The sequence below is a fragment of the Nansenia antarctica genome (assembly GCF_963989245.1).
Source record: "Nansenia antarctica genome assembly, chromosome: 9".
In the NCBI taxonomy this organism is placed as follows: Eukaryota; Metazoa; Chordata; class Actinopteri; order Argentiniformes; family Microstomatidae; genus Nansenia; species Nansenia antarctica.
In genome coordinates this window covers 24,746,620-24,764,839 of record NC_137679.1, presented here as the reverse complement: position 1 = coordinate 24,764,839, position 18,220 = coordinate 24,746,620, and the positions used below count along the sequence as shown (strand labels likewise).

The following is an 18,220-nucleotide window of genomic DNA, read 5'->3' as shown; positions in this document are numbered from 1 at the left end:
ATAGATGATGTTTCAGGTTTGTGAATCTTATTAGAAAGGTGACTGACTCACTGACACTACTTTTCCGGTTTGCTAATGCTAGCTGGCTATCATAACATAACGTTATGTTATAATGAAAATGAAACATAGCAAGGTACTGTTACAGTACATGGTAAGAAATCAAACAAAGGATAATACTTATACAAATAAAGTGAATAACAGGCTGATAGTCTTTGATATCTGCACTCTGGTTGACTGAGTAACAAGTGAAAAAGAATGATGTAACGTTAATGTTACAGCTAGTAAACATGGAGTAACCACATTAAGTATGCCCTTATGGTAGTATGTATGTATACAGAACATGACTCAAATCTATCCTAAGATGTAACGCTAACTAACTAAGTTTGTTTAATGTCCCAGGGGGGATTTGATTTCACAGTACTATACACAGGCCAACAATACATGTAATATATCGTCATATAACACAGGACAAGACTCTAAATACAATATAAGTGGTGAGCACAGAGTCTGCCCTGATATACATACTGTAACATAACTAGCCTCAGCCCATCAATTATGTAATTCTATACAAATATAAATGATGGTGACTGACAGGGGGAGCTACGTGTGCTGACCTCCCTCTGTGCCCAGAACCACCACAATTAGTTTGCTTCATTAAAGGGTGTGAATGTATATGTGTTCTCCAATGCCTTTTGTCCGCTTTAAGGTGGTGGTAAGTTGAAGGTTGAAGGCAAAATTTTCCGGCGCGCTCCGCGCGCACATTATATTCTCCCTCTGGGCTAAGCCCCGGATCTCCTACGATCCGAAATCCGCCCCTGTTACAATAACTGTTTTTAATTGATTAACGTTACTTTGTATGGATACATTTACTTTCTTGACCACAAACTAACCGTTAATGCAAATAACGTCGAGCGTGTGTGTAGTCAGAAATTGCTAGGAAGCTGGGCGCAAAATTTACTTTTATCCACCGTCCAAATCGACAAATTGGTGAACGTTCAGATTTGACCAGCCACTCAATAGATTAACGTCATTGTTTTTGGTTTTTTGGCTGGTGAGTGAAGCAAATCTACCAGCCCAAAAGTTTGGGCCAGGTTTGGGAGCTAGCAAGCTATAGCAATGCACAATTACTAGCATTCTACATGTCTATTTTACATGGATATTACTTGGTTATTTACAGTAATTACTGCGTAATTAACGGCCTGTAATTTAAAGGGCTACCAAAAAGACTTCTGATGAATCAGAAACTATTCTGATTTTAAATACTATTTTTGTTATAATGCAAGTGGATAATACAGGTGGACCATCCATGACTGAGGACAGTGATACAGGTGGACCATCTGTGACTGAGGACAGAGTTCAGAGTAAGGATGTGTCCAGGGATGATGTTTAAGAATGTGTCCAGGTGCAGCAGCAGCACTTGAGGGGAGCAGAAGCCCCACACTGTTCGAGGACTAAATCAAGAACTACAACACTTTGGGAATGCCTGTCTGTCATGAGGATATGTACTGTCAGAGATATGTACTGTTGCAGTGATGATAGGTTCTGACTTCCATGTTTTCAGTATGTACAGTATGTTTAGCTTTTTATTTTATTTTAAATATGTTCTCAAATGAAGCTGTGGCTGCCTCTCCCTGTCTCACCTCTGTTGTTAATGTTAATAAATAATGATACATTATGTTGAAAGACTTGAATATTGATGTTATCAAACTTTTACATGTGTTAATACGTTTAGCTAAAAACATTTTAAGAATGTTTGGGCATAATGTTTTAACAGGGTTTTCAGTAAACATTTTAAGAAGGTTATAAGCAAACGTTTTTAGAATGGTTTTTAGAGCACGTTTGTTACGAGGGGGGTCAGCGAGGATAACTCCCCGATGCCTCTGCTGGTTGAAGAGCAGCATCACTCCAGCCCTGGACTAATTACGTAATTATTGTCACCTGTGAGTGTTTGTATGTGTATTTAGGTGTGTCCCATTTCCCTGTTCCCTTGTCAGTTGTTCACTTGTTAGCGTCTTGTGAACCCTCGTCTTTCCCTTAAGAATATTGTGCATGATACTTGTCCCTGTCCTTTCGGTCCTGGAGGACTTTACCTTACCTGTCTGTCGCTACTTCCAGGTATTATTGACTATACGTGTGTTTTGATTTGTTTGTGTTTAAGTGAAGTTTGCTTTTAGTAAACGGAGCCTTGTTTGCTCATCTTTTGTTTTCGCTACTCGCAGGTGTTTTGTTTTTGTTATTAGTTATCGACTCGCTACACAGAGCCTTGCTTGCTCTCCTTTATTTTTCTGTGGTTCTGTATCACGGTCCTATGGATATTCAGTGTATTCATCTCAGTAAAGAGAAGTTTATTTTATTCATGTCTCGACCTCAATTCCTCTGAGTCGCACCGCACCGCACATGGGTCCAACACCACTCTACATTTAGAACATTATTCCAAAACGTAACACACGTTATCCTAAAACATTCTGGGAACAAACAAAAAACTTAAGCTGAAAATGTTTTGAGAACATAAGGTGTAATGTTCTAGCAATATTGTCAACTCACATTTTAAGAAGGTTATTACCGAACATTATCCTAAAACATTCTGGGAACTTCCCACTGAAAACGTTTTCAATAACATTAAGGCATAATGTTCTAGCAATGTTGTCACTTAACATTTTAAGGAGGTTATCACAACATTTTAAAAATGTTTTTAGAGAACGTTATCCTAGAACATTCTGGGAACTTCCCACCGAAAACGTTTTCAAGAACATTAGGGCATAATGTTCTAGCAATGTTGTCACTTAAAATTTTAAGGAGGTTATCACAACATTTTAAAAATGTTTTTAGAGAACGTTATCCTAGAACATTCTGGGGACTTCCCACTGAAAACGTTTTCAAGAACATTAGGGCATAATGTTCTAGCAATGTTTAGTCACTTAAAATTTTAAGGAGGTTATCACAACATTTTAAAAATGTTTTTAGAGAACGTTATCCTAGAACATTCTGGGAACTTAAAGAAAACTTCCCGCTGAAAACATTACGAGAACGTTTTAGGTAACATTCTTTGAACATTTTTAGAACCAAAAATTGCTAGCTGGGGAGTAGCCTAAATTGTTTAACTTAAAAACACATTTTACGTTATAAATAAAAATATAGAAAATAAGTAACTCACCATAGGAGCAGTAAAAAAAACAGTTACTCACAAATAGGAGGATGACTGAAAACGTTAGTGTCCTGAAGAGCGTCCAGCTTAACTTAAATTTAAACTCCAGCGAGAGACTGTAGGCGGCAGGCCTACTGGTTCTTGTTCAGAAAGATGATCATGTTAACATGTTCAGGGGTGAGAGACGAACGCAATCTGGTGACACGTGGACAAACTAATTTCCATTATTATTATTCTAAAAAATAAAAAAATAAAAAAAATCTGAATGATTATCGATCAAAATATTTTGTGATCGACCAAGATCCTTATCGATCAATTATCGATCGTCGATCATTGATGCCCACCCCTAGTATGTATGTATGTATATATGTATGTACAGTATGTATGTATGTATGTATGTACAGTATGGATGTATGTATGTATATATGTATGTACAGTATGTATGTATGTATATATGTATGTACAATATGTATGTATGTACAGTATGTATGTATGTATATATGTATGTACAGTATGTATGTATGTATATATATGCACAGTATGTATATGTATATATATATGTATGTATATATAGTATGTATATATATATATGCACAGTATGTATGTATGTATATATGTATGTACAGTATGTATGTACAGTATGTATGTATGTATATATGTATGTACAGTATGGATGTATGTATGTATACATATTGATATTCTTTTGTCTATTCATCTGCTGATTTATTTGGTACTGTACGTTTGCATTAAATATGTTTGATTAACTTGCTCATACACAATAATCTAATGTAATCCAATGTAACAAATGATCAGCAATCGATATACTATACGATCTATATAATGTACTGTACTGTATACTGGCCGACCACACAGTTCAAAATCAACTCAGCTGTAGTAAGACAGAGCTCCAGTTCTCCAGTTATTATGTGCCTTCCTTTTCCCAGCAGCTGATCTACTTCCTTATTCATTCTACAACATGATAGACAAGATCAGCTTTACTGTCAAGATAACGTTTGTTATCTTAGATTAAACCAAATGATTGGTGTCTACAAAACAAGGTCTTGCTCAGACCACTGCTCAGGACAACACTTTTTCCTATAATGAGTAACTGAATACCTTTAACCTGGTATGAGACAACTGACAAATCACAGAAATAGAAACTGTAAACTGTAAAAACGAAGGGTTGTTGTGAGCCATGCTGGGGTGGAAGGGGAGGTCACATGAGGTAAGTATTATACGTTTCTATAGTAAGGCACTAACACTGAGTGAGGAAATGCATTGGATTTTCTAAATGCATAACAAATTGCATTGTTAACATAAATTATAGAAATATTCAAGCATTTCTGCGTCATTAACTTTCACTTGCTACAGTAGTGAATGCTGAAGTAGTTGTTTTACAGTATGGATACTTGTGAGGTTCATTGACCTACGTACTCCCCAGGTGAATAGTCTGCAGGTAACAATTAGGGGTAAACGAGAGCTTGTTCCTTTCAGCTGTAGAGCCAGATCTCATATCACTTCTCTGGGCTCTCTCTCCCCGACCCAAAAGTAAACATTTTGATATCGCTTTTTACCTCTCACTTTCCATACATACACTACAGTATGTTGTGCTTAAATAAATAATGTAATGTTATAGATTTAATTTCAGTGTCTTTCTGTTGATGCATTTCACGTAATCTCAATTGTAACATTTATTTGTGTCAAAACATAGACAATTTATCTAACTATCTTCACTATAGAAGAGTGGTAAATGCATGTTGGTACAGCATTGGTAGATATGATATCAGTAGATATAGGTTTTACATGCACATGAAAATATTGACTGCCTGTCTACAACTGACAGTTGCCTGTATGTCCTTGTATTCATTCTCAGTCCTTGATTGATTAAGGAAATGCGTGGGTGCATTCCTGTTTCCTTCCTTTTGCCACCCATCTCTCTTCCTGCTCACCCCCGCAGGTGAAACACAAGCGCAGGTGTCTTTGTGAAAGTCGAGCTCGCTCCATGGCTTATTAATGACTGACATTTACGCCAATCAATTCCCAGCGCTGCGACAGCTTGCAATGAGAGCCACTTAGCAGGCAGATGGGCAGATCCACACAGAGAGCTACAGAGCCACGGGCCAGTGATAAACATGCCTGTCTGGCAGCCCATCAGATCAGGACCAGGTCCACTCTAAATGACTTTGCAACAACATCCTGGATCACTGCTCCTCAAAGACTCTCCAAGCATACAAAAGCACATCACACTCTACAGGCCTCTCCAGTCCCTAAATTACCAATGAGCCCCTAATACAGTATGTTCTGAGTGAAGATGATATCGTACAGTATGTAGAAGCAAGGCTCCTAGCTGCTAGTAGGATATAGTATCTTGAACTATTAGATGTTTGGGGTTTTTTAAACTGAAAAAAAGAGAAGAAAAAGAGGAAGGATTGTACAAATACAATAATATGTCCATTAATATGTTCCATTCAAAAGTCCCAGATTAAATACATGAGTGTGTTCAACTTCAAACAGTAACCTATTTTCTTGCCCAGAAATGTTACCATATAAAAGAAAAGGGTTTGCCACACAGGCTATCTAAACCAACATTGGCTGCATTACCACGGGATGCCCTTTTGATACGGAAGTGTGCTGCTGTGTCCATGCAGATTTCGCCATATGTCACCAGCAACAAAGTCATATCAATGCATCTCGATAGCTGATTTCCCTCCCATGTTGACAGGCTTTTGACTTTTACCAGAACAGACTATTGGTAGAGTGAGTCACCTGGCTGAGAGGACCCATGAAGAACTAAACACAGGTCAAACACAGGCCCAAAACACATACATTACACAGACAGTCAAAACATAGAAGCCAACAAAAACTGGAAGAAAGACACATACGTACTGTATACAAGGTTGACTAAGAAACAGAGTATAGAGAGTTAAATACACATGAAGCACCAAGAGAACACCTCCTTCATAGATAGAGAGAGAGAGACAGGGAGAGAGAGAGAGAGAGAGAGAGAGAGAGAGGGAGGTAGGGAGGGAGGGGAACAAAGGAGCAGGAAGAGAGAGACTTGCCAATCTCAGAATCTGCTGCAGACCTGAGCCCAGATGGACAGTATACCTGACATAATAAAGGTACCTGATAAAGACATGCTCCCCCCTTTTAGACCGTCAAATTGACTTGAGAAAGTCTGCGTGTTGTCCGAAGCCCAGGGCAGATTAGTCCTTGTGTGTGTGGCCCCTATCTCTCTGCCCCTCCATCCTCCATCCTCCTCCATCCCGCCCCGATCCTACTGATAACAGGGCAGGTGGGAGGCCCTGAGCAGGATTTGCATCGCTTGTCTGCTGCACTGCATCGCAAGGATGATTGGGGGATTTTTGCATGGGAGAGGAAAGTGATATAAGCAGAGGGGACTTTTCCTCTCCCCTATAGATTCAACAAAGAGAGTAACAACATTATCTCTATACATATCTACCTCTCTCTGAGACACACACACACACACACACATATACACACACATGTGACCAAGACCATGCATGCACACGTGCGCAACTACACATACGCGTACATGCACATACACGTCGCACACACATGCGGGCATTCACGCACGCACACGCGCACACACGCGCACGCACACGCACACACACACACACACACACACACACACACACACACACACACACACACAAACACACAGTCTATCTGGATGGAGGAGGTGAGCATATTGTCCCTCACCACCCCACAGTGAGAAAGTAACAGTGACCATCTGCCACACAGGATAAAAACAGCTACTAGAAAATAATCTTGCGTTGTTGAATTCTGAGCAAAGGCTTAGGGTTTAGATCTAGGTGGATGCATGTAGGCACCCTGACAAGGAAAGAGACAGTTAAACAACATAATGGTACCATCAAATTCTGTCTTTATGGCCTTCTTATTTAAGCTATTTAAGCCAGACATTGATCCTAGTTATCCTTCAAGACCGTGGTACAGGTCTTTACAGTATGTTTATCCAGGCTGTGCTATACAATGGTTCTCTATGCTTGCAGGCTGGAAGGTGGTGCTGGAGGTGCTGGAGGAGGCCAGTGAGCTCACGTCTGAGGCAGGCTAGGGAAGGACAGGGGTGGGGTGGGGTTGGACAGACTGACTGGTACAGATCCTGCTCCCCTCGCTCCCTGCTTTTCAATGCCTCATTCATTCACCTGCAAGACATGGACATCCACACCCTGTTCCAACCACACACTAATAACAGGCACACCCTGCCCTCACTGCAAATGTAACATTGTATATTTAGCTACTCACGTAAACACACCTCCAATCCCCACACAAATAAAAACCCACATTAAACACACACACACACACACACACACACACACACACACACACACTCCGAGCTGATCAGGCCTCTGACAAGCCCCCAGCACACATTACATCTATCCCACAGAGACATCACCCTATGTTCCCCAATCACTAACCCGCCCCCCCCCCCACCCCCCCCCACCCCCCACCCCAAAACACACACACACACACACACACACACACACACACACACACACACTCACACTCACACATAGCTATCAGCAGCACCAGATGAGAGAGCAGTAGAGAGGAGGAGTGTTTGAGCAAGCAGGACCCCTAGCTGGAACCTTGACCCCCTTTTATCAGTGCAGAAGGAGGGGGTTAGACCAGAGGACAGTGGTTGGCCGGCCCAGGGAGGCTGTGGGGCCACAGCTCCTCTCCCACTAGATAATCATAACAGTGAGAGCACTGGATTTCCTGGCACAGTCATTTGCTTAGCAAATTGACGATTGTTATGATTTGACTCAATTACAATGCTCATAGATCCTTGCAGTTTGACCATTTTCAGGCCATGACAATCCAAATCAATGAGTGACAATAATGCAAATCGCTTTATGAAACAACAAATCAGGCCATTTCCATAATGTACTAGAGAAAACAATCCATTGACAAGCCTCCAGTACAATAAGAGCAGCTAGGACATGCTAAGCGTGACTCTTACAGTACTGCAACAGGATCATGTTTGAGAGCTAGAGTACAGACAGTCACGAACATACAGTACAGCACTCCACTGACACATACACTGTACCAGGGGTGGTTGGTGGAGGTAGAAATCCGAGGACGGGCTCATTGTAATGCATGGAACGGAGCGAGGAATGGTATCAAACACACACTGAGGAATGGTATCAAACACACACTGAGGAATGGTTTTATACATTTCTCTATTCCATTCCATGCATTACAACGAGCCCGTCCTTCGATTTCTACATCCACCAGCCTCCACTGCTCTGTACCAGTATGCATAGAGCACCACTCCCCACACCGCCATGGCTTACCGTAAAGGGCCTTGGCGCTTATCTTGCTGTCAGATCTGGCCACCCCACTGCGGAGAGAGGAAGAGGAGTCAGGGTTACGTTGTCTGCCCTTCATATTTTCTCCTACTCCCCGAAAACAGCAATGTCACACCACACAACAAACACTGTCCCTTTTCACACATGCAGTACACACAGAGCACTGTGATATACGCAGAGTGTCCTAGCAGACTGGACAGGACTGGGTGAGATTAGCCTGAGATTCAGAGCATATGGACCAGAGAGAGAGAGAGAGAGAGAGAGAGAGAGAGAGTGAGAGAGAGTGGGAGAGAGAGAGTGGGGGCATGGGGCACATGGAGCGGAGCCTGGAGCCAGGAACCCAGGGAAAGCAAACATTCACCAACAGAGCAGCTCTGTAAACTGGGACCCTGACCCACACCTACTCTGACATACTAGGTTAGTGATTCTCTCACTGTGTGAGACTGGATAAGGGCATCTGCTAAATGATGGAAAGGTAAACGTGTGAGGGGGGGTTACTTCATGAACATGGGACACTTACTTGGCCGGTTCCAGGATACTCATGTTTTAAGACATCCACCTGTAGGAGAAACAGAGAGCGTGAGAAGAGGGTGGTAGGTAGGAGAGAGAGGAATGAAGTGGCCAAAAGTAAACAGTTTCCCCACCTGAGCAAGAATGTACATTATTCAATCCACATGCCCGTATCCAGATCTATATAAGGCAAATATTGATTTAACTTAGTTTGCATTCCTCATTGTGTCATTTAATCTCAAAACCTTACACATACATTGGCAGAGAGAGAGAGAATCAAAATGGCAACTTATCAAATACTGTTTGTCCCTTTGATTCTCTTTGTCAAGGTGGTAAAATGTCCTATCCCTCCCTATGTGAGGAACCTGTAAGAGGCGTGTGTCTGTACTCTGGGGAGAGTCAGGTGTTCAACCTGTATTGTTGTCGAGAGGGGACCGTGGAGGCAAACAATGGCAAACAGCAGGCTGCTATGCCCAGTGTAATAAGATACCCACTATTGATGAAGATATTTAAATAGTTTTCAATTAATTAAAAATGGAGCTGTTTTATATGCATGCCGGTGAACTATTAGCTAATTACTGCACATGCTCACAATACAGGTAACAAACTAAAGGGTAGCAGAGCGCTGCTCCCAAGAAAAGGTGGAAAGAAAAAAAAGTAAACAAAGACAAATGTCCCACTCCTTGGTATCACCCTCTCTTCAGACTGCCTGGCAACTCCTATATGGCAGTCAAGGCATTCACCGATTATGAACTTATGTAATGTGGTATGAGAGTGTGAGTATGCATACATGTAGATCACTCTGCATAGCCATACAATATTTAGATTACATTGGTAAACAATGAGATGTCTGACTTAATTCAGTACATTTATATTTTAGTTTGCCTATTCTATAACTACAGAACATAATCTAAAATGAATCGCTGTTTCACTATACAGTTTTTAACAGTACCTTGTATTTGTTTTGTTACATGGATGTCTTCCTGATCCTTCTTGGCCTTTCCCTCATGTGACTTCTACACACCAAGAAACCATGTATCTCTTTAAGCGACTCACGCTGTTTGTGTTTATTATTAATCGGTGTTGAGAGGGCAAGATCGAATGTCAGTTGCTAGCATTTTAAGTGCTCTGAATGGTCAGTCCTGTGTGTACTGGCTGGCGGACATCCTTTGTGGCTTTGGGCAGCATGCCCAGAATGGATGGTCAGGAATATATTAAAATGATTTTCTGAACCACTTGTGAATGACTGCACAAAATACAGCATGACAAAACACTTCCTCTCCCAGTGCCTTGTTTTAGACTATCTCACCTCCTACATCTGGCCACTCTGACATACAGGTAATATATACTAAGATAAGATAATAAGAACTACACAACACGTGCAAGAGAAGCACACAAACGCACATGAGAATCACTAGGGCTTATCTAGCATCTGATCATGAAGAAGATAATCACCCTCTAAAGATAATCCCTCAGATCTTCAGAACAAATTAATAACTGCTTAAATCATAGCATAATAATTTCAGTTCCAGATGTAATGTTACGCAATGTTTTTAAAATTTGCATGGAGATCAGTGTCAGATTTTCTTTGATATATTTCAATTCAGAGTCCCAAAGTGTCATGCCCCCTCTATGTACAGTAGGTTAAAGTGCTCATCCCTACACACCATTTGCAACAATATGCTTAGTAAGGAGATGACAAACGGCCAATAGGAATGAGACAAGTGGAGCTAGAGGTGCTCAACTCAGCAAGGCCGCTCAATAGACTTCCTCTTTCTGTCCTTATCTGTTCAACCATCTTTTCTTTCCCATTGTTCTGGGCCCTGGCCTGGGTCCAGGCTTCAGGAGGGTGGTGCAGCAGGAGGAGTCCAGGTTGTCATATGTTGTCACAACCCTGTGGTGACTTGAGTCGGCGCACTTCCTGTAACTCCTTCACCACAACATCCACTACAGTGGTAATCACTGTGTAGAACCTGTGTTCTAGAGTTATGATGATAAGAAAGAGATTGACGAGGAGGGTGACGATCAGGAGGATCTAAATAAATATTGGTGTACATGTAATAGCAAAATGTCACAAAGTTCAAAGACCAGATCCCGGTCTCTTAAAAAAAAAAATAATAAAAAAATAATAATAATAACAAACAGTCAATATGGAGAGATGGGAACAGATATTGGGGTACTGTATGCATTTAACAGAATGTAAATTATAGTAGATTATAAATTATAATAGACCCGAGCAGGTAGCAATACACTCCTGCCAGCTGACCTTGACTAGGCCAATAGTGTGCCCATAAACAGACCATGAAACCAAAACAGACTAGGTCATAGTAGCCATTGTGTTTCAGACTGAAATTACATTACCAAAATGACCAATTTACCTTTTTATTTTTAATTGATCAAAAACGATCAATCAAAGCTCCTGTGGTGGGCCTGGTTATATAACGACCGCTATCATCAGATATGAGGCAAAGAGATTTGTTTATGAGTGGTGTTTACCTAAAGGCAACAGGGGTGTGACATACCTATGATAAAATATGATAAGACCTACTCAATACTCCTTTCACAATACTTGGCCTACCTACTGTACACTTCATATCCAAAATACACTGGTAGTGTATAAAGTAGCCTAGCTTCTGCATCTATGTAATTCCTAATAATCATTATCATTAGGTAATTATCATTATCATATCTGTTTTACCTCTAGACCCTATTACATAACCCTAAACTTCAACTCTGGTTTAGCACAAGTCAATTACAGTACTCAATACAGCAAATGCAATGGTAATTGTATATAAGCTACAACTCAAGCGCTTTGAGTTGCATTTCATGTACGAAAGGCGCTATATAAATAAAGCTTTACTTACTTACTTACTAAGCTATAGTACTCCATAATAAATTACACAACTTTTTAACTTCTGACCCAAATGAAGCCAAGACTTTGGCCCATCAAAAACAACCTATTGTTTTTTAATGATTAAACTAGGGCGTTCCTAATTGCATTTGATATCAGAGAGGGCTGAGATTAACATTGATAAGTGGACAGGGTGTTTCAAGAGGTCAGAACAACATCAGAACAACATACAGTACAGTGGAGCCCCTCATTCTACACTACTCCGTAAAATCAGGTTTCATACTGTATGAAATGAAGTTCAATTAACAGCTTTTTGTCAACTGTAAAATCTGGTTACGTGACTATCTTTCCAAATAATAAACACATCTAATGCCATCCAACATTACTGGATCTACTAGGACATGGAAAGTACAGGAATGTCCACGCTTCTAAACAATCAACATACTAATACATTCAAAAGGTTTGACATCTGTTAGGAACATCTGTTAGAAATATGAGAGAAACAAAAACAGAAATAGAATGCGATAAAAAAACAAAACTACTGGTGCTATAATTATGACTCAACACAGGAGATTATTATAATTAAGACTCAACACAGGGGATATTATTATAATTATGACTCAACACAGGAGATTATTATAATTAAGACTCAACACAGGGGATTATTATAATTAAGACTCAACACAGGAGATTATTATAATTATGACTCAACACAGGAGATTATTATAATTATGACTCAACACAGGGGATTATTATAATTATGACTCAACACAGGAGATTAGGAGTGGAGTTTCTGAGACACTTTCTCACATGTCTTGTCAAGAGCAGATGGATAAGTAGATAAGCCAATTCCGAAACAACCTCAAAGCAAATAACACCAAGATTCAACACAATTGTTTCACTATTCAGCCCGATTTGCTTTCTATAGTATGCTGGGGTACACTATAGATACATTAGCATTTAGATATTGAATAAATTCTTTGTTTCTCTAGGGTACATCTGGCTAGGCTAGTTGTGCTAGTCTATCTTCCCAGTGAATTGACCTCACATCAACTCTGCAATTACAAACACATCCCCTCAAACAACAAGGAGTACCAGATCTCCTCCAATCCCTAATCCCAATCCCTGTACAGTATAAGAACATTATAATGGATAAAAACATCAATGTTATAAAAATAAACTATACAATGGTAGAAAACAAAGACAAAAGCCATCTACAGTACTGTCACTGAGTTTTGATCATTGACACAGGTTCATTATGTAATGCGTAAAACCAACAGGTTATCTTGCTCATCTGAACTTTGTCCCCTTTTCATGAATAGGCACTTAAAAAAAAGAAAAGAAGATAAAACATTGAAGGGGTTATCTAATGTAATGCATCACAAATAGCTCCATTCAGTTTGTAAGCACTCCGTTTTAACAGAGGCTTTCTGGGTATAAAATTGTTTGCATGTTGTATTGTATTTGTATTGTTTGCATGTTGTGAATCAGGGGCAGGGCACAATAACATGAGTGGCCCCTACCCAGTATCAGGTCACATGTCACACGTCAGGTCACAATGTTGGATATTTACATAGCAGGTGTTCTAAAATGTTTGTGCTGTGACCAAAGGCTTACACAGTTTTTTGTGATTCACAGAGTAAAGAAATCTCAATATTCCTAGCAATTTCTTGAACTGACCTAAACATATCAGAGATGACTCATCAGTCAATAAACATTTGGGTAAAAGCATGGAAGTTAATTATAGATAGCTATGTAATATACCATTTGTGAAGATTTTAAATAATAGAAATGATCAATTTCTAGTAATAATAAAATAATAATAATAATTAATGCTAACTGCAAGTATGGCGTAATAAGTAGTCCTATTTGTGATTCTATCCGGTTCTATCCGGTGTACTGTAGTATGCTCCAGTTGTAAATGTAGTCATACATAACGACACATGATGATGCTGAACCTGTCTACATGACTTTGACATCATCCTGTGGATGTATACCATCTTATGGAAGAGATTGCTCTGGACCTGTCACAAACCTGGACTTACTCAATACTGGCTGATAAAAAAATGTTTAGCCAAATAGGGTACCTATCTGTGCTGCCTAGTTGAGTGTCCTAATTTACTCTCCATCAAATCAAGGTTGTCATATTGAACTCTGCATGTTTCCACTGCACTGTGAAGCCTTATTCTAGTGAAAACAACTTCAGTCTGATATGACTGTGTTTTTCAATGCATTAAGACGTCAATCGTCAATTAACTTATCCTTATCTAACCAATCCAGTTCTTTATTTATCATATTAGCCTACTGACAGGTGGCTGGAATGTGAACGAAAAATGTAGATGTAGAGTTTTATAATATTCATTTATACTGAATACAAATATGTATCTTCCACAGTTCCACATGCGCGCAATTCTCATTTTACATACTTAGTTGCCCAAATAATTAGTGAATAGCCTATCATCACGGGAACAACAATTCAGCAACAGGACCAGTACATATCAGACTCGGGACAGATGGACAGCAGCAGATGTTTAGAAGTCTTACACAGTGTAGCCTACAGTAGATAGTTTTCAAAAGCTCTTACCCAGCGCTGCAGCTCAGTTTCGGATGGGACTCTGGTAAGGTGTGAAAAAGATGACACAAGTGTAATGGTTTTAACTCCGTATGACACTGACTGAAGCATCAACGTGCCATTTCAGTCAGTATCTCTTAAACTCCAGTCTGAACTTTGCTCCTCGGGTGGTAACTTGGTGGTCAAGGCAACCCGTGTGTCGGTGCGAAATCTCTCTGAAGTTGCGGAATAAGATGAGATATTCTTCAATAAATATCATGTAAATGCATGTGGTGGCTGCTCGATAATGATTTTTGTTGTTGGTTCTCATATATTCGGGAGGGAGTGCTGGTGCAGATGAGTGACAGATGACTCACAGGTAATTGAACCTGCACTAGGGAAGGGGAGGAGCCCATACGGTATGATTCAGTCGTGGGGGGCGGGCTATGCCTTATTCAAGACAACCGTCCACATATTCTTTAGTGTTAGTATTGTTAGTTTTGGGGTTTTATTAATTAATTTCTAAGCTTTTGTACTACAGCTTAATGTCCAATCAACAGTCTTCTTTTTGACCAATAACAGGAGCCTGAACAGAAGTCTACAGTAAATTAATTATAGAACACAATGCACCAATCTCAAAAAGAAAGCTTGATGTCATCCCTTAAAAGTGTATGATGGGACCCTTGCAAATGAGTATTTAAGCCATTAAAAAAGTGTATTTGTGGACATATAGTATAACTCCCACAGGTGTGTGTTACTTTGTATGGCAAGGGAGAGGCTGTTACAAGTAGGTGAATGAAAGAGGAGCAACAGTGTGGAACATTGCCCTGGTTTCGATGTCACAGACTGGTAAGAATGCCCCCTCTTTGTCCAGCCATCTCCCTGCCTGTGTGCATATCGACCATGTATGAAAGGTTTAACTTCCAAAAGGGAAATAAATTAGAATAATTGGCTGCAGCATTATCACTAGGGGAATTAATACAAACATTCATGTGTAGTACATCTGAAATGTATGAGAAATATCTATATTGTATTTATTCAATAACCGAGTTTAGGCATCTTTTTGAGTGGGAAAGGTTTTCTGGTACGCCCAATATCAATCCACATACCAGCAGCTGGAAACAAACATTCCAGGGTGCGCTAATTTATGATTGCTCACACACTGATTGTACCTGTGTTAGTAATACATGTGTGGTCACAGTGGTTGCTTAAGACTTGCACACAGAGATGGAATGTGTTTAAGCAAGTTACTTTGGAAACCTTGAGTTTGGGTTGATCATTAACCTCAGCTGTCACTACTAAGAAGAGTGAAACCTAGAGGGGCACCTCTGAGTGCAAGCAATAAACAGAGCTGGCTGAAAGCACCATTACCTACCAGATAAAGACGGGTAACTAAGGTGCTGTATAGTACCAGGAGGATGAGTATAGCAATGCATTCATCTGACATCTGCATTTTATCTTATCCTTATTAAGGTGCAGTATAATGGTGTACTACCAAATCCCCCATAAGATATGGCAAACACCAGAAATGCACATTGTTGGGGATATTAATAATAAAAACATATAGAAACTCTACTTTTGAGAGAGATCCTATAGAAACAATAAATAGAATATAAATACATACAGATATTTAGCTATACAAAAAAATGTAAACTGACAATGACATATTAGTATGTAATATCCATAGCTAGATTTGTTTTACTACATAGATTCATATTTGAACAGCAGGCACCAATTATAGTGTGATTGAAAAATGTACAGCTAAATAGAACGCTCCAGCTTGATAAATGATTTGAATGTAACCTCAGATGTGATATATGTTGGGGAGATAACAAAACCTTATGATTTCACACCGAAACTATGAGTATACTATTCCATAGTGTGTTCCATAATAAAAATCATATTCTGATTTTATTTCAGACATATAAAATAGGAACATACTGTACTTAATTTCTTTCAATTATAAAATCACTGTCCCGATCAGTTAAAAAATTACTATGACACCTCTGCCCTCTGCTGGATAAAATAGATACATACAAAATAAAACATAATCTGAACATTTCAAAAAATCTGACAGTAAAACAGAACAAAATATTTTTGTTAAAAAATGTAGGTATAAACGAATAAAACATTTATAGAGAGATATTCCTCATGAGACATTCCTTTAAATGTGTTTGTATTTTCAATGTGACTATGACCCCATTATGATGCCTACACCCAAATCAGCCTACTAAATTCTAGATATTTTTTTTTCTATCATTACACATGTATTTAACACATCTTATAATTTCAGAACTCATTCATTCATCAGTCAGCTCATCCCACAAACATTTGAAATGTGAACATCTCATCACCTGCATCCTCAACCATGTAAACCAGTGCAGCAGCAGCCAGGTTACCCTGCACCATGTGGTAGTGAGATAGTTCTGCTGGCATAAAGGTGCTGAGAGTGCAGCTACAGTAGAAGCCAAGCGGAGAGAACTCCCTCACGAGTAGGCACTGCAAGACAAAGTTAAACACACAGATGCTGTGATTTCACATCTTATCACTGGATCCATAACAATGGATTCTAGTAATTTTGCCTGATAAAAAAGCATAATTTCTGTACAAGACATGTTGTTTTCCTTAGATCTGTCTTGGGAGGAAAATTTGAGGACGTGACGGCATTAGAGAAGGTATACAGTAACACTTCGATGAATGAAACCTGAATCAATTATTCATACAAGGCCTGTTCATGAACGAAAGATGAGACAAAGGGAAAGCTCAATGCAGTCAAGCCATTCAAAACAAATGTAGGGAGGCCAGAGACTGGGAAAAATCCTGTAAAAATAAATGAAACATTAACATTTTGTCTCTTAACGTAATGAAGTACTTTATAATACTTAATACGTTTGACACACCCCAGCTTACTCAGAACTGGACTGAGAAATGTACAGGACTGTGCAATGCTATCTAGTGGTCAAGCCTCGCCATCAATAGTAGAACAGATGTGGTTCTGATAAGAGGTTGGAACTGATGAGAGATCTGACCTGGTGAAGCGTGCCAGCGTGATGAAGGCCAGAATCCCGCCCAGCCCATAGACAACCAACAGCACAGCATTGATGATGAGGTCGGCCCGCAGCACGTACGACTGCCATGCCAGGAAGTATACAGACAGCAAAACTGTTGCCATAGTCATGCCCAAGTTAGCCCCGACATACAACTCGTTCTCCTGTAGGTTTCCCCTCATACCTGGGGAGAGAGAGGGAAGAATCAAGGATTATGGAGAATAACTATGTACAATAGGATAGTATCATAATAGTTGTAACATTGTAACAAGGAGGCAGGTTTGACAGGGCAGTAAACACAGCACCCAATCACTCACCACAGTAGAGACGGAGAGCCTCCACAACAGCCATGACCAAGAGTAGGCCCAGGTCCAAGGTTAGGTTGTCCCCTGGATAGGTCAGCACACGGCCTAGGACATACAGGGAACATACTGTGGCTCCGAACAAAACACTGTTGTAGTAGCTAGCTAGGTGAGTAGTTAGGTTACTCACTCTTGTAGATGATCATGCTCAGTGTGGACAGGAAGTAGAAGACATAGTAGAGAGCAGTCAGGTACAGCAGCAGCTGGAGGGGGACGGATGACAGCTGCAGGACGCGTTAAGGGACATTTTTCATTCTCTCCAGTAACTGCTGGTATGGACAGAAGGCCTACCAGTGTGTCTGCTTCAGATCAATTTATTTTGATTCTAGCTAACTTGAGCCAAACTGGCATCTGGTTGTAGTAAAGCTAGCTGGAATATCTGAAAAGGATACCACAATAG

At 39.9% G+C, this 18,220-nt stretch overlaps 2 protein-coding genes across 4 annotated transcripts in view; both read right to left on the bottom strand.

Moving 5' to 3' along the window:
* The window catches only part of eps8l2 (EPS8 signaling adaptor L2), a gene marked incomplete at its 5' end in the record, with an annotated part of 36,121 nt that extends 21,385 nt beyond the window's left edge, over positions 1-14,736 (bottom strand). For 2 of the 3 annotated variants that reach the window (XM_080539948.1, XM_080539949.1), the window contains one exon: positions 8,485-8,578. In XM_080539948.1, the coding sequence (XP_080396074.1) occupies positions 8,485-8,578 (94 nt within the window). Of the gene's footprint in view, positions 1-8,484; positions 8,579-9,019; positions 9,059-14,444 lie in introns of those variants that run through there. The other variant, XM_080539950.1, reaches the window with a different exon arrangement.
* A 2,055-nt stretch (positions 14,737-16,791) lies between these two features.
* Positions 16,792-18,220, bottom strand: part of LOC308165491 (transmembrane protein 80-like) — a gene marked incomplete at its 5' end in the record, with an annotated part of 2,000 nt that continues 571 nt past the window's right edge. Inside the window, 5 exons of the mRNA XM_080539643.1 lie at positions 16,792-16,910; positions 17,441-17,642; positions 17,776-17,868; positions 17,951-18,044; positions 18,213-18,220. The exon at positions 18,213-18,220 is cut by the window's right edge and continues 9 nt beyond it. Coding sequence (XP_080395769.1) covers positions 16,898-16,910; positions 17,441-17,642; positions 17,776-17,868; positions 17,951-18,044; positions 18,213-18,220 — 410 coding nt within the window. The 3' untranslated portion in view covers positions 16,792-16,897. The remainder of the gene's footprint in view (positions 16,911-17,440; positions 17,643-17,775; positions 17,869-17,950; positions 18,045-18,212) is intronic.